Raw genomic sequence first — 13,659 nt, forward strand, 5'->3', positions numbered from 1 at the left:
TTTATGACCTTAAAGCAAGGTTTGGCAATGTCATATTTTTGTGAAGCTAGATTTTCAGTGACTGTTGTGACAAAAATCAATGTTGAACAGGAAATGAAGGTGGTGATGTTCAGTGCAATTCCAGGTTTGAGAATGGGAAACAATAAGTACATCCATTACTAATTAATTGTGGTTATTTAAGAATGATTTTTTTTTTAAAAAAAATTCAATTTATGTGTACTATTTTTTGAAACAGTTGTTAGGTTATAAATACTTATGCTTTTGACCTAGCAGTTTAACAAAAAGAACTGTTAGCTGTTTCATTTGGCCTAAGGGCCCCATGAAAGAATTGCTGTAATACTAAGAGTGTGGTGAACTGAGAAAGTTTGGGAACCCTATATAAGGATTTGCACCTTAAGGTAGACAGTTATGGGAATGATCTATAATAACTCCAAATTAAAGTTAAGAAGGTTTTCACTTCTTTATTTCAGGAAATCTAGCCAGATGAATCACCCCTATTTTATAGTAATGAATCTGGTCTAACAAGGGTATCCATTCTAAATCCCAGGTATTTTGTTTCTTGGAAACCAAGGGCACACCTAGAGGTTAAGAATTAGATAAGCTTTGTGGAGACTTTCCATTACATGCTTTACATGTTCCAGATGCTTCTCTTAGCTGCAAGTACAAATAATCAAATCATCTACATACTTTCCGTGCTGCTATCTTTGACCAGGCAATATCTGATAGATGAGCCTCAGAACCGTTTCAGAAGACTGATGGAGTCCAAAAAAAATCTATGTGAAAAAAGTCTTATGGTGGTAGAAAAGGCAGTCTGAATTTTTTTTCAAGAGGAGTCTGCCAGTATTACTTCATGAAGTTTAAGATGAATGGGTAGGAGGATAAATGGATGAATACACACACACACACACATGGGGGGGGGGGAAGGGAGTAGAGATTGAATCAGTCAGCCCTCTATCTTTGGACAATGATTAGCTATCAAACTAGCAGTGTTGTTTATTTCTTTGCCTCATGAGGTTTGGAGCCAGTACAATGGGTGTTTTGTTTACTGTTTGCTATTGGAATATTCTCTTATTCCCAGTTTCAACATTTTCGTAGTTTAAATTTCATTATGTGTAAAAGCCCCTTTAGGGTAAAGAATGAGACAGTGAACATATTATAAAAAAATATGGGAATGGAGGAAATGAAAGCTGGAATCAATATTGGAGGTTGAAAGCATAAGAATTAGAGATATGCAAATTATAATATTTTATTAGCCGAAAAGAAAGAAGACTTAGCTTAAGTACTTGCTAAAGTAAAAACCTAAGTTTAAAATATCCAGGTAAATGTTCAGTATGAAGAGGGAATGTCAATCTTAGATTCCATTCAGAAAGATCAGAATTCTTTAAACAATAATCTTACATATGGTTGTGAAAGATGGACAGTGAGAAAAAAGAAACATATCTTCAAATTGTGAATTAGGAGATGGTTGTTAAACATAGAGCGGACTGCAGAAAGAATGACTCAGTCAATAGGATGAAGGGAAGCTGATATCCTTCTGTGAGCTGCAGAAACAGAGCTGAAATTCTGAAAATTTGTAGATTGCCAAAGAATTTCCCCTCTATGTGCAAGGGGAGCTGAAATCCTTTAGTGGATTGCAAGAATATTTGTACTTTTATCAGTTTTTATTACTTACTGCTTAAACTCATTAATAAGTTTTTGTGGAATTTTTAAAAAAGAGGTGGTATAATTTTCAACATATAAATGATGAGGTAGTTCTCACCTTATGACCACTTATTTAGTGACCATTCAAAATTATGATGGCCCTGAATGCAGGGACTTTCAAACTGTGCCTGAAATTCCAACCATTACAGCATACTTGTGCTCATGTGACTGAAATTTGGGCACCTGGCAAGACTATGGGAACACTGCAACTGAGGGGGCCAGAAAGCCTTGACCAGCTAGGCTCAGCAGTGCACAGATCTCCTGCCTCCCCCTCCCCCTCTCAAAAAGCCTACCCTTCTTCCCCATCCCTACCCTGCATAACAAAAAATCTTGGATTGCATTTAGAAAATTAGTGTATTGACAAAATTTCCATCTTGCAAAAAGCCACTTGGATTTGCAATTGACAGATGGAAATTGATTTGCTTGGATATGCACATGTACCATGCCAATAGATTATGGCATACTAGGTTTTTAGGAAGAACTCAGCCAGTATGAAGGTCAACACAAGCTAAAAAAATGGCAATTGTTGTGAACATAAAAAGACGAAGAAAGAATGAGAAAATCACAAAATATAAAGATCTGCAAATAGAAGGACAACTGTGGCAAAGAAAGTAAAGACAGTACCAATAGTAACATTGGTATTCAATCCCAAAATATCTGAAGCACTATTTGAATACTGTTGGCATTGACAAAATCACCATCAGTCAATGTAAGAGGCAGATTTACTTGGAATACCTCACATTCTCTGATAATACCTTTAATATTAATAAACATCTGCCTATCCCAGGTCTTTGGGAAGAATTCGCTAGGTGGATAAAAATGCCAAATCCAGTCTAAATAATCTGGCTGACTATGTGACCAACCATAATAATACAAACTAAGTCTAATTTTATGATGAAAAATCGTGATGACATAATAACAGAGATTAGAAGAAAAAACCTGGATTGGTGTTTTGTTTGCAAGCAAATGAATTTTTTTAACATTCAAATTCTAGGACAAAGCTTCTTTTCTTTACACATTAAAGGAAAGAACTGAGTTTTTTTCCATGCCCATGACACTATTCTAGCATGTTAGTACTTTGGAAAGTTTATAGTTGTGGAGATGTTGATCTCTTTTTTCTTCCATTCGTGTATGATTCTCAGAGACTGTCTGGACAAGACCCTGCAGTTTTCTTGATAAGGTTTTTGCAGAAGTGATTTGTCATTGCCTCCTATCTAGAACTGAGAAAAAAAGTGAGTGGCCCAAGGTTACTCAGCTGACTGTCTCATGCAGAACTAGAACTCATAGTCTTCGAGTTTCTAGCTTTTATGCTTTAACCACTACTCCAAACTACCTCTAACTGAGCTCAATTAAGAGTTGGACTAATATAATTAGTGACTACTGTTTTAATTAATTATTCTAAGAACAATATAGATGTTGCACTTTGTTGAGCAAACAAAACAAGGTTGTTCTTTTTTCTTAATAGGGCTACAATAGAGGAGGCCTATTCAAGGTCAATGACAAAGCTCGCCAAATCAGCAAGTAACTATTCACAGATTGGGTAAGTTGATGGAGTCTAATAGCAATACAGCTTGATTCAGATTGTGTTTTAATATCAGAAATAATTGAAAGGCCGATTGAAAGCATTGGGGTGGCTTTTCGGTTTTTCTCAAAATAATCCCATTAATATTTGAAATTTCAGCATTATAGTGCTTGTCTGAAAACCTGGAAGAAACAGAATCTACAAGTGCTAGAATTCTTGCTAGGAATACAATGCTAAGTTTCACAATAAAAAAAAATTCTGACTCTATTCTTGAGGTTGATCTTGCTTTCCTTAACTCTACTTGAAAGCCTTTCAACATCAGTTCTACAATATCCATAACAGACTGCTGAATTTAAGTCATGTAACTATTGTGGATTCTGTTCTATAAATGTAAAGACATTTGAAAATCCTGTGAATGATACTTTTTTTCAGTTTAATAATAAGATCAGAGTATTCATTTATATTGAATTGCAGTAAGTATGACAATTATACTTGACTCTTGAGAGTTAGATCCAACTCTAACCTTATCCACATTTAGGTGGCTAACTGTAAGCACAATATTTGCTTCTGGAATAATTAAATAGGAATCTTTTTAAAAATACATGCTACAGTGTAGGAAAACATTGCATAATATATTACCTTTCACATGATTTTGGTACTGAACTACTGTCATTTTCACTTCTTCTTAGGACATTTGCACCAGTCTGGGATGTTTTCAAATCATCAACAGAAAAACTAGCATGCTGTCATCTAGAACTTGTTCGAAAGCTGCAAGAACTAATAAAAGAAGTGCAGAAATATGGAGATGAACAAATAAAAGCTCATAAAAAGGTTATATATATTCCTAATTTTTCTTTAATTGTTTTACATAAAATAGTGAATTGGTGGGATTTAACACCTGTATGACATTTAACAGACTAAGGAAGAAGTTTCTGGGACTTTGGAAGCAGTTCAAAATTTTCAGAGTATTACCCAAGCACTGCAAAAAGCAAAAGAAAACTATAATTCAAAATGTGTGGAACAAGAACGTTTGAAAAAAGAAGGTGCAACACAGAGAGAAATAGACAAGGTAACTTTTTTAAGCCTTTCTTTTGTTTTTGCATTTTTCAGCCTGAAAAATTACAGATTTTTTTTTCTAGGTGAGACAATATTAGTGATAAGTGTGACATGTTGTTTGCTTACTGGAATAGTTGTACATTAGCAAACATTTAAGCCAAAATGTATCATTTTTGCTACTTTATTCCCCAAAAGGTTTTTAACATTTTTTTTAACATTGACTTAAACATTTTGTTGTGGTATCCTGAAAGTGTATACTATCAATTCTGGGGACTGTATAAGTCAATTGTCTTAAAGAATAGAATATAATTTTTTATTGGCCAAGTGTGATTAGACACACAAGGAATTTGTCTTTGGTGCATATGCTCTCACTGTACATAAAAGAAAAGATACGTTCATCAAGAATCATAAGGTATAACACTTAATAGTCATAGGGTACAAATAAGCAATAAGGAATCAATATTAATATAAATCGTAAGGATCCAAGCAACAAAGTTACAGTCATACAGTCATAAGTGGAAGGAGATGGGTGATGGGAATGATGAGAAGATTAATAGTAATGCAGACTTAATAAATAGTTTGACAGTGTTGAGGGAATTATTTGTTTAGCAGGGTGATGGTGATCAGGAAAAAACTGTTCTTGTGTCTAGTTGTTCTGGTATTCAAATTATGGATTACTGGCTACTTTGAGCTATCCTTAAAACGATGCTGTAGAGCACTATAGCGTCGTTTTAAGGGTAGCTCAAAGTAGCCAGTAATTCATAATTTGAATCTTTAAAAAATAAATAAATAAATTGTTCAGCTTTGACAAATTCTAGAAATGCGTATTTTATTTGGGGCCATTGTTCATCTGAAATCCAAAAGAGGAACAGAAGTTACTTCACCCTCAGTACTTATATTTTTCCTAAACTGTGGGGCTGTCCTATTTCTATTTGAGAGTACAGATTTTTAATGGGAATAAAAAAAATAGATTGAACAATCATTTTCTCACATATGTTATAATAAAACTATTACAGGGAAAAAAGTTGTTTTATATATTTTATTAAAATATTAGATATTCTGTTAATTTTTTATGAGTTATGTATGGTAAGAATTGATATTTACTTTGAGAGCCACTGAATACTAGTAAGGAAAAATAAAGGGTTGCTTGAACTCAACTGTCAAATGTATTTTTCTTGGTAATAATACAGATGTTGCTTGTCACTGCCTTCTTCCAGAATGTTGTTTTGTTTTGTTTTTACCTCCCAGAGTAATCTATAATTCTAGGATCCCTATGCATTAGCAAGGACTCTTAACCAATCCTGGCTAATTCTGCTCCCAAAACCAGCCAGAACTAAATTTATGATAAAATACCTTCTCCCTCTGATTTGTCTAGGCAGCAGTAAAATCCAAGAAAGCTACTGAAATGTACAAATTATATGTAGAAAAATATGCTGTAGCAAAATCTGAGTTTGAACAAAAGATGAATGAAACTTCCCAGGTAAGCTTCATCTCCAATTTGTTAAATTGAAAGTTATCATGAAGCAAATTCACTGAATCAGAATGTCTGTTTTAAACATATCTAAATCTGAACCCTACCCAATATATATAAAATAGCTAGAACCTTGGTTAATTTTTATTCCATCCTTACAGTTTTCCTCCTTTTTATTTTGTAGCATTTTGCAAGGAGTCTGATAGAAGAGAATACAAAATCCAGGTTGAATAAATACTATTTGTAATCGGGTTTCAGAGAAAATGTTTGCACATAAATGCTAGCCCTGGGGACATGTTTAAATCTGGGCAGGTTGTTCTTTATATGTATTAATGTTCTTTTTGAGAAGAATTGTTGAACATAAACCTTTTTCATTGACATTAAATTAAAATATTTTTTTATTACAGAAATTTCAAGATATTGAAGAAATGCATCTCTTCCATATGAAGGAAATTATAGAATGTTTTTCAAGTACAATAAATGAAATTCATTTACAGATTGGAGAGGTGAGTCATTGATTGTGTTTCATTAATCATACTCTGAATTGAAGAGTCTCATATCTGAACTGCCATCTTATCAAGGTTTGTACTTAATATTTGTTTGAAATGATTTCGGAAGATTTAATGGGATAAGTATGCAATTTTTAAATATTGCATTATAATATATTGTATTATATTTTTATCATACAATGTACAAACATTTTAAATTTAAATATTTTTGTATCTAGAATAAGAAGAAAAAAGTTTACATATGGAGTAAATATTTTATCAATAAATAATAGTAAAATGTGAATAATTCATTTTTCTCAAAGGCATAATTAATTTTTTATATTTCTGGTTGTTGCAATACTAGTGATTGCTTCTTGATCATATTTAGAGAACATCTGAGACAGAAGCCAGCATGTGATTCTTTCCTTTGGATCACTGGGAAATTTTCTATCTATAAGTGAAAATATGGCATAAAATAAACTTTCATCATACAATCATTCAAACATGGGAAATGAAGCTGCTGCCTCATATTAATTATAACACTACAGTGACAAATAAGCAAAAACATATTTAACCCATATCTAGTTAGCTAAATTAACTTTTATAAATACTTGGGCTAAAAAATTACTTCTATCAAATACTACAGCATTTTTAGAATTCTTGGAAGATTTCCATGTCAAGAAAAAAGTTCCCAATTATATAAAATATTCAAGAGTACTTACATAAATTGAAAAATGTTGACCTCCACAAAAGGAGAAATCAAAAAGGTTTATACAGATGAAGAGAAAAATAACTGGAAAAAAACCATTTGAATTACCATACTTTTCGGAGTATAAGACGCTCTTTTTTCCACCGTAAAAGAGGATGGAAATGTTGCTGTGTCTTATACACCGAATGTAGCCATTTTTGGCCTCCCGAAACCCCACCCCGCGTGTCCAGTTTTAGCCAAAAACAAGCCCATTTTTCACAAAAACAGGATGCACAGAGGGTTTGGGAGGCCTGCAGAGTGCTCCTGGGGGCTGGGGAGGGCAAAAATGCAACCGTGGCGGGGGAGGTGGTTGGGAGGCCAAAAAAGGCCTGTTTTTGCAAAAATGACATTTTTGCCCTCCCCAGCCCCCAGGAGCACTCTGCAGGCCTCCCAAACCCTCTGTATGCCCCATTTTTGCAAAAAATGGGCCCATTTTTGATCTCCCAACCCCACCAGAGTGCTCCTGGGGGCTGGGGAGGGCATCATGTTTTGCCCTCCCCAGCCCCCAGAAGCACTCTGCAGGCCTCCCAAACCCTCTGCATGCCCTGTTTTTGTGAAAAACGAGCCTGTTTTTGGCTTCCCAAACCCCCAACATGTCATGTTTTTGCCTTCCTCAGCCTCCAGGAGCACTCTGCAGGGCTCTCAAACCATCTGCATGCCCCTTTTTCGCTTCCCAAACCCTCCACGTGTCGCATTTTTGCCCTCCCCAGCCCCCAGGAGCACTCTGCAGGCCTCCCAAGCCCTCTGCACACCCCATTTTTGCAAAAAAAAACGGGCCTGTTTTTCGCAAAAATGGGATGCACAGAGGGTTTGGGAGGCCTGCAAAGTGCTCTGGGGGGCCAGGGAGGGGGAAAAACTTTTTTTTTCTTGTTTACCTCTTCGAAATCTTGGTACGTCTTATTCTCCGGTGCGTCTTATAGTCTGAAAAATATGGTCAGTTAAAGAGCAAGGATACAGAAAAAGATACAGAATGGAGGCCATCTCTCAAATTTAGAAGAGAAAACAAAAGTTAATGATCAAAAAAAAAATAATATATTTTTAAAAATGGAGAATGAAGTTGCCTGGCTCTGTCTTTCACAGAAACTGAAATCAAAATATCTTAAATTCAGAATATTTGGAGAGACCATTTCTCTGAATAAATCCTTCATATTTCATTACTATAACCTTTTAGCTTGCCTGGGCTGCATTGAGTGAAGAAGAACTGTCTTGGGCTACATATAAATATATATAATATAGTTAATATATCTAAATAACATGTCCTTTATGTTTTTATATTCATTATTATCTTGTGGGGCCCCATTACTACCTGTCCAGGGCTGCATGCAGCCCATGGGCTGTGGGTTGGACACACCTGCTATAAAGCCTTTCTCTTTCATCTTTAAACTTCTGCAGTGTTAAAATTGCTCAATAATCTTCAGCTGAACTATTTTTTTCCTGAAAGGTCCATGAAGAATTTAGAAATAACATGGCAAACACAACAGTTGAAAGTCTGATACAAAAATTTGCTGAGTTAAAAGGCACAGGCAAAGACAGACCTGGTGAGTTTTTGTTTGGTTCTTTTTTTCATATACTGGTAACTCTTTTTTAAATAGCTTTCTTAAGGCCATTGAAGACAAGGTTTTGCCATTCAGCTTTGATCCAGATGCACAATAGAAATCTGTTCAATGGTTATATTGATTGTAGTTGTTGGTTTCTTAAACTTGACTGCTGCTGATGTTATATGGTTTTTATAACACCCTTTGTTCATTCATTCAAGCAGTGTGGTGGTCTAGTGGTGAAGACTCTCACCCCCCACTCGGAAGATTGAGAGTTTCAATCCTAGGTAGTGTTAGATGTTTCTCTCCTAGGACGCAAAGAAAGAATGTCTGCTGCAAACTCCATGTTTATTTTATTTATTTATTTATTTATTAAATTTTTATACCGCCCCCTCTCCCGAAGGACTCGGGGCGGTGAATTGTCAGGAAGGACATCTGGCTAGTAAATGCTTAGATCCATCCATTCATCCCGACTCTATACAAAAATAGGGGCTAAATGGTCATTAAAAGGGAGTTTTGTTTATTTAGTCATTCTGATTGATTGATTGATTGATTGATTGATTCATTCATTCATTCATTCATTCATTCATTCATTCATTCATTCATTCATTCATTCAGGACCTGCAAGTCAGTGTTGATTCAGGTGACTACCTGGGCTAATCCTTACAGTTTACTTGGCAAAATTTTGGAAGCAGTATGCCTTAACCACTACACTAAACTAACTGTTTTATGTAGTCTTTTAAGTGTTGTAAATCATTGAGAGTCATGTATTTCAGATGGGCAGACATAAATTGAATGAACAAATAAAATATACTTTCTACATGTGTATAATTCTACTTAAAAAATAAAATTTAGGGATTGCTAAACAGTTAAAATTCATTTTTAAGAAACAGTTGAACTTGATACTTTGTACACTGACAATCCTCCTTTAATTCAATTTACCTCAAATGAAATTGGCTCAGTCTTAAGATCAACTTTTAATGTACCTATATCCAGGCCAGATAAAATTAACATTTAGATTTAATTTAAAAATCCACTGTATGTTCTTTAATTTAAACATATTTTATTGAATCTGGAAACTAATGAGTTCCTAAAATTTATTGTGTAGAAAAATAGACTCAAAGTATGCCTGCCTGCCTGTCTTCCTTCTTTCCTTCCTTCCTTCCTTCCTTCCTTCCTTCCTTCCTTCCTTCCTTCCTTCCTTCCTTCCTTCCTTCCTTCTTTCCTTCGCATATAACCTTATAGAGGTTACTTGATTTGTTTCAACAAAGCAATTCAGATAGCCTTCAATTGCTTGACCCTCTACTTCAGGGGAAGACATTTTTCAGTTATCTTGGTCCAGGTATTTGTGAGCTCGTCAGTTTTGGGATTGTGCTTGCCATGTGCACAAAAGCAATCCAACATTTTTAGCATGCACTGGCACATGCTGTGAAATTGTTTATAGTGCTTAGCAGAGCTGTCCATTGTAGAAGACCTTCAGTATGAAGTTTTTAGTAGGCTGTCAAAGGCAGGTGGTACTCTTCTGTGGTATTTTCCAGGCAAAGCATGCCTCTGTGCCAAGCAACTTTAGCTTTATTACTCACTACTATATTGCCCTCAGTGCTGCCGTCAAATTAAACTGAATATGCCCAGCCCAGAAGTACTTTGGCACGGCTGTGAAAGAAGAGTCCTTTCAGCCTACTCCCATGGTACAACTCTGAGAGGAAAATAGCTGAGAGGTTTCCAAAGCAGAGCAGGGAAAAACAACATGGTTACTCTTAAAAACAGTATAAAAATAAATTTTAAAAAATCCACAGGTACAGTATATATGGTACCTTGCTCAATAGTAGTAACTGTGAGAGGGACCTTGGAGTCCTAGTGGACAATCACTTAAATATGAGCCAGCAGTGTACTGCAGCTGCCAAAAAAGCCAACACAGTTCTAAGCTGCATATTCAGAGGGATAGAATCAGATCACATGAAGTGTTAATACCACTTTATAATGCTGTGGTAAGGCCACACTTGGAATACTGCATCCAGTTTTGGTCGCCACGATGTAAAAAAGATGTTGAGGCTCTAGAAAGAGTGCAGAGAAGAGCAACAAAGATTATTAGGGGACTCAAGGATAAAACATATAAATAACGGTTGCTGGAACTGGATATGTCTAGTCTTATGAAAAGAAGTGCTAGGGGTAACACGATAGCAGTGTTCCGATATCTCAGAAGTTGCCACAAAGAAGAGGGAGTCAAACTATTCTCCAAAGCACCTGAGGGTAGAACAAGAAGCAATGGGTAGAAACTAATCAAGGAGAGAAGCAATTTAGAACTAAGGAGAAATTTCCTGACAGTCAGAACAATTAATCAGTGGAACAACTTGCCTCCAGAAGTTGTAAGTTTTTAAGAAGAGATTAGATAACCATTTGTCTGAAGTGGTGTAGGGTTTCTTGCCTAAGCAGGGTTGGACTAGAAGACCTCTAAGGTCCCTTCCAACTCTGTTATTCTAAAGATAAGATAACCTTTATTGTCATTTTTTCCCTGTGGGCACCCTGGCACACATTAAAAATGAAATTCTGTTGCCTGCTCTCAAAAGTGTACACTTTGCAAGTTAATTTATTATTGATTATCAAAGTTAGTCAAAGCTAGTGTCAACTTTCAAAGTTTAATAAAACTGCATCACATTTATATCTCTATATTATGTTGAGACTGAATACATTCTACCTTGAATTCTTGTCCCCCACATATAAATACAGGTAATCCTTAAATTACAACCGTAATGAAGCCTGCCCATCATGATCATCAGTCATGACAGTTATAAATCATGTCACCCACATAATTGGCTCAATTTTACGACCTTTTTTGTGACAATCTTATTTATTTATTTATTTATTTATTTAATTTGTATACCGCCCTTCTCCCAGAAGGGACTCAGGGCGGTGAACAGCCAAAATTAAAAAACATACAAATGCAAAAGTTAAGATAATTAAAAGAATTAAATCATTGGCTACCCAATTTAAAACCCCAAATCCATAAAATTTAAAATCCCAATTAAAAAAACATTTAGGCTAGGCCGACTTGATGAAATAAAAATGTCTCCAGGGCTTTACGGAAGGTCCGGAGGTGAACAGGAACTTGTTGAACAGGTGAACTTGTTGCTTGCTATTTTGTCCTATGATTGCAGGACACAGCAAACAACTGTAATTGCAGGCTGGTTGCCAAGCGCCCAACTTGACTGGGGGAAGGGGAAGGCCAGCCATCAGAGTTTTGGAACTGGGTCATAAGTAGGCTTAGGTTAAATGACTGGCTGTAAGTCGAGTAGATGTAGGCAGAATAGATAGATCTAATAATTCATGGAGAGTGTTTCAAAACCAGTAGGTACTAAGGAACACTGGGTGGTGGTGATATGGGGTGGGGGGCTTTATTTTGAAGCTGGCAGCTAGAAGTGAAATGCTAATGGACTGATCTAAACAATTCCAGTTTAAATTCAATTTCTTGGAGTGGGGGCTGTATAGGATAAAAACGTATTTTTAATAAGACATATTTTCTCATCTAAAGCACATTAGAGCAGGCTGAACTGGTAGAAGGAAAAGGCCACATTAATATATTAAAAATAATAGTGGGCCATAAAGGAATATCTGGCACGCTGATCAGCTAGCAATGTTAATGAAGCCTTGAGATGTTGGAGGCACCTGTTGGTATATGATTTTCTAGGACAAAGATAGCTTGGAAAATTAGGCTGTGATGGTGACATTTTGTCCTAGTGGTGACATTTGGCAACAGTAGATTTGTTGAATTTTTTAAAAAAATCCACAAGCCACATGAGAGTGTTCAGAAGGCTGCATGTTATGAAAATCATGCAGTAGGCTGCATGTTGTGAAAATAGTATCCTACTTTGCTCAAGTTCGGTGCATGTTTTTACTGCAAAAATATTTTTGTTACTTCCCAAAAGTATTTTTGCAACCTATTGACTAATATAACTCATAAGCTCTCTGAAACCTTTTTTGTAGATAATTTTTTTAAATTAAGGAATTATATAAACTGAACATGACTTTTTAGGTTTCTAAAATAATGAAAACCAAAAGAAAAAGTCTGAAGAAAAGTTAACAAATTTACAGTATGGTTAGGATCCTTTGTCTTTTCATACATTATTAAATATTTTATGATATAAATGATATTGTTCATATGCTAACTTTTTCAATAACTAATTATATAATGATTATATGAACACTATACATTGAATAATTGTACATTTAGCAGTGGTTTTGGTTTTTATTTAGCAATATTTCTCTTAATTTCAGTTTTCAATATTTGTATTGAAGGTTAAATATGAAGTGGCATGACGAGTTAGTAACAGAAAGATTGTGTATGTGTTTATAATGCAAAATTAACCTTTGTGATTGAGCTTTTACATCTAAACACTAGGAACAGTCATTTGTTTTGACAGCAAAATTAATTGAGACTAAAACAGTTGAAATTCCACTTGTATCAAGCTGTTCATTAGGAACTGCACTCTGGCTTTAGTGCTGTCAAAAAAATAACTTGTTCGACTATGATTAAATAGCAGAATGATGGTCGGTCCACTGCATTTGAGAAAGAGGTTGAATAAACTTTCTACTGCAGAAACAATTCAAAAGTGACATGTTGCAAGAGGGATAGAATATGCATTGATTTCCAGCTGAGCTGTCAACTGGCACTGAGCCAGACACGCAAAGCTTTGCGGTTTTGAAGCAGCATGTGAGGCATATGTAGTTTTGAGAAAATTGTCCTCCTTTCACGCATGACTTCCTACTAGGAGATGGGGGCTGGGCAGGGAATCTTTTGTTTTACTCTAAAACCAGCCATTCAGTTTTCTTATGTATGAAGAAGTAGTTTAGTACTTATGTTATTTTTAAGTAGGGGTTGCTTTTGAAAATAGTCCTACAGGTTGATATTTGCTTAATGTATTTCACTTTGATTTGTGATTGTTTTGAAAGCCTACAGTTTTTTCTATTATTGATACATTTTAAGAATATTCAAGAACAGTTCACCAATTACATTTTTTCAGCATCCATTATATTCTTTCTTTTTCTATTTACATATTTGATACATGTTCCAACTGGTCTAATTTGAACTGAGTATTTCAATTGTATAAATTGACCTGCCATGACCCCATTCTCAAACCAAA

The 13,659-nt window shown here is 35.2% G+C and overlaps 1 protein-coding gene across 1 annotated transcript in view; it reads left to right on the forward strand.

Moving 5' to 3' along the window:
• Window positions 1-13,659, forward strand: part of FCHO2 (FCH and mu domain containing endocytic adaptor 2) — a 67,703-nt gene that overhangs the window by 14,591 nt on the left and 39,453 nt on the right. The window contains exons 3-8 of the mRNA XM_070938809.1: window positions 3,167-3,241; window positions 3,913-4,054; window positions 4,140-4,292; window positions 5,655-5,759; window positions 6,158-6,256; window positions 8,428-8,524. Coding sequence (XP_070794910.1) covers window positions 3,167-3,241; window positions 3,913-4,054; window positions 4,140-4,292; window positions 5,655-5,759; window positions 6,158-6,256; window positions 8,428-8,524 — 671 coding nt within the window. The remainder of the gene's footprint in view (window positions 1-3,166; window positions 3,242-3,912; window positions 4,055-4,139; window positions 4,293-5,654; window positions 5,760-6,157; window positions 6,257-8,427; window positions 8,525-13,659) is intronic.

The sequence above is a fragment of the Pituophis catenifer genome, unplaced genomic scaffold (assembly GCF_029215685.1).
Source record: "Pituophis catenifer annectens isolate HBS135680 unplaced genomic scaffold, rPitCat1.0.hap2 SCAF_2, whole genome shotgun sequence".
NCBI classification, from domain to species: Eukaryota; Metazoa; Chordata; class Lepidosauria; order Squamata; family Colubridae; genus Pituophis; species Pituophis catenifer.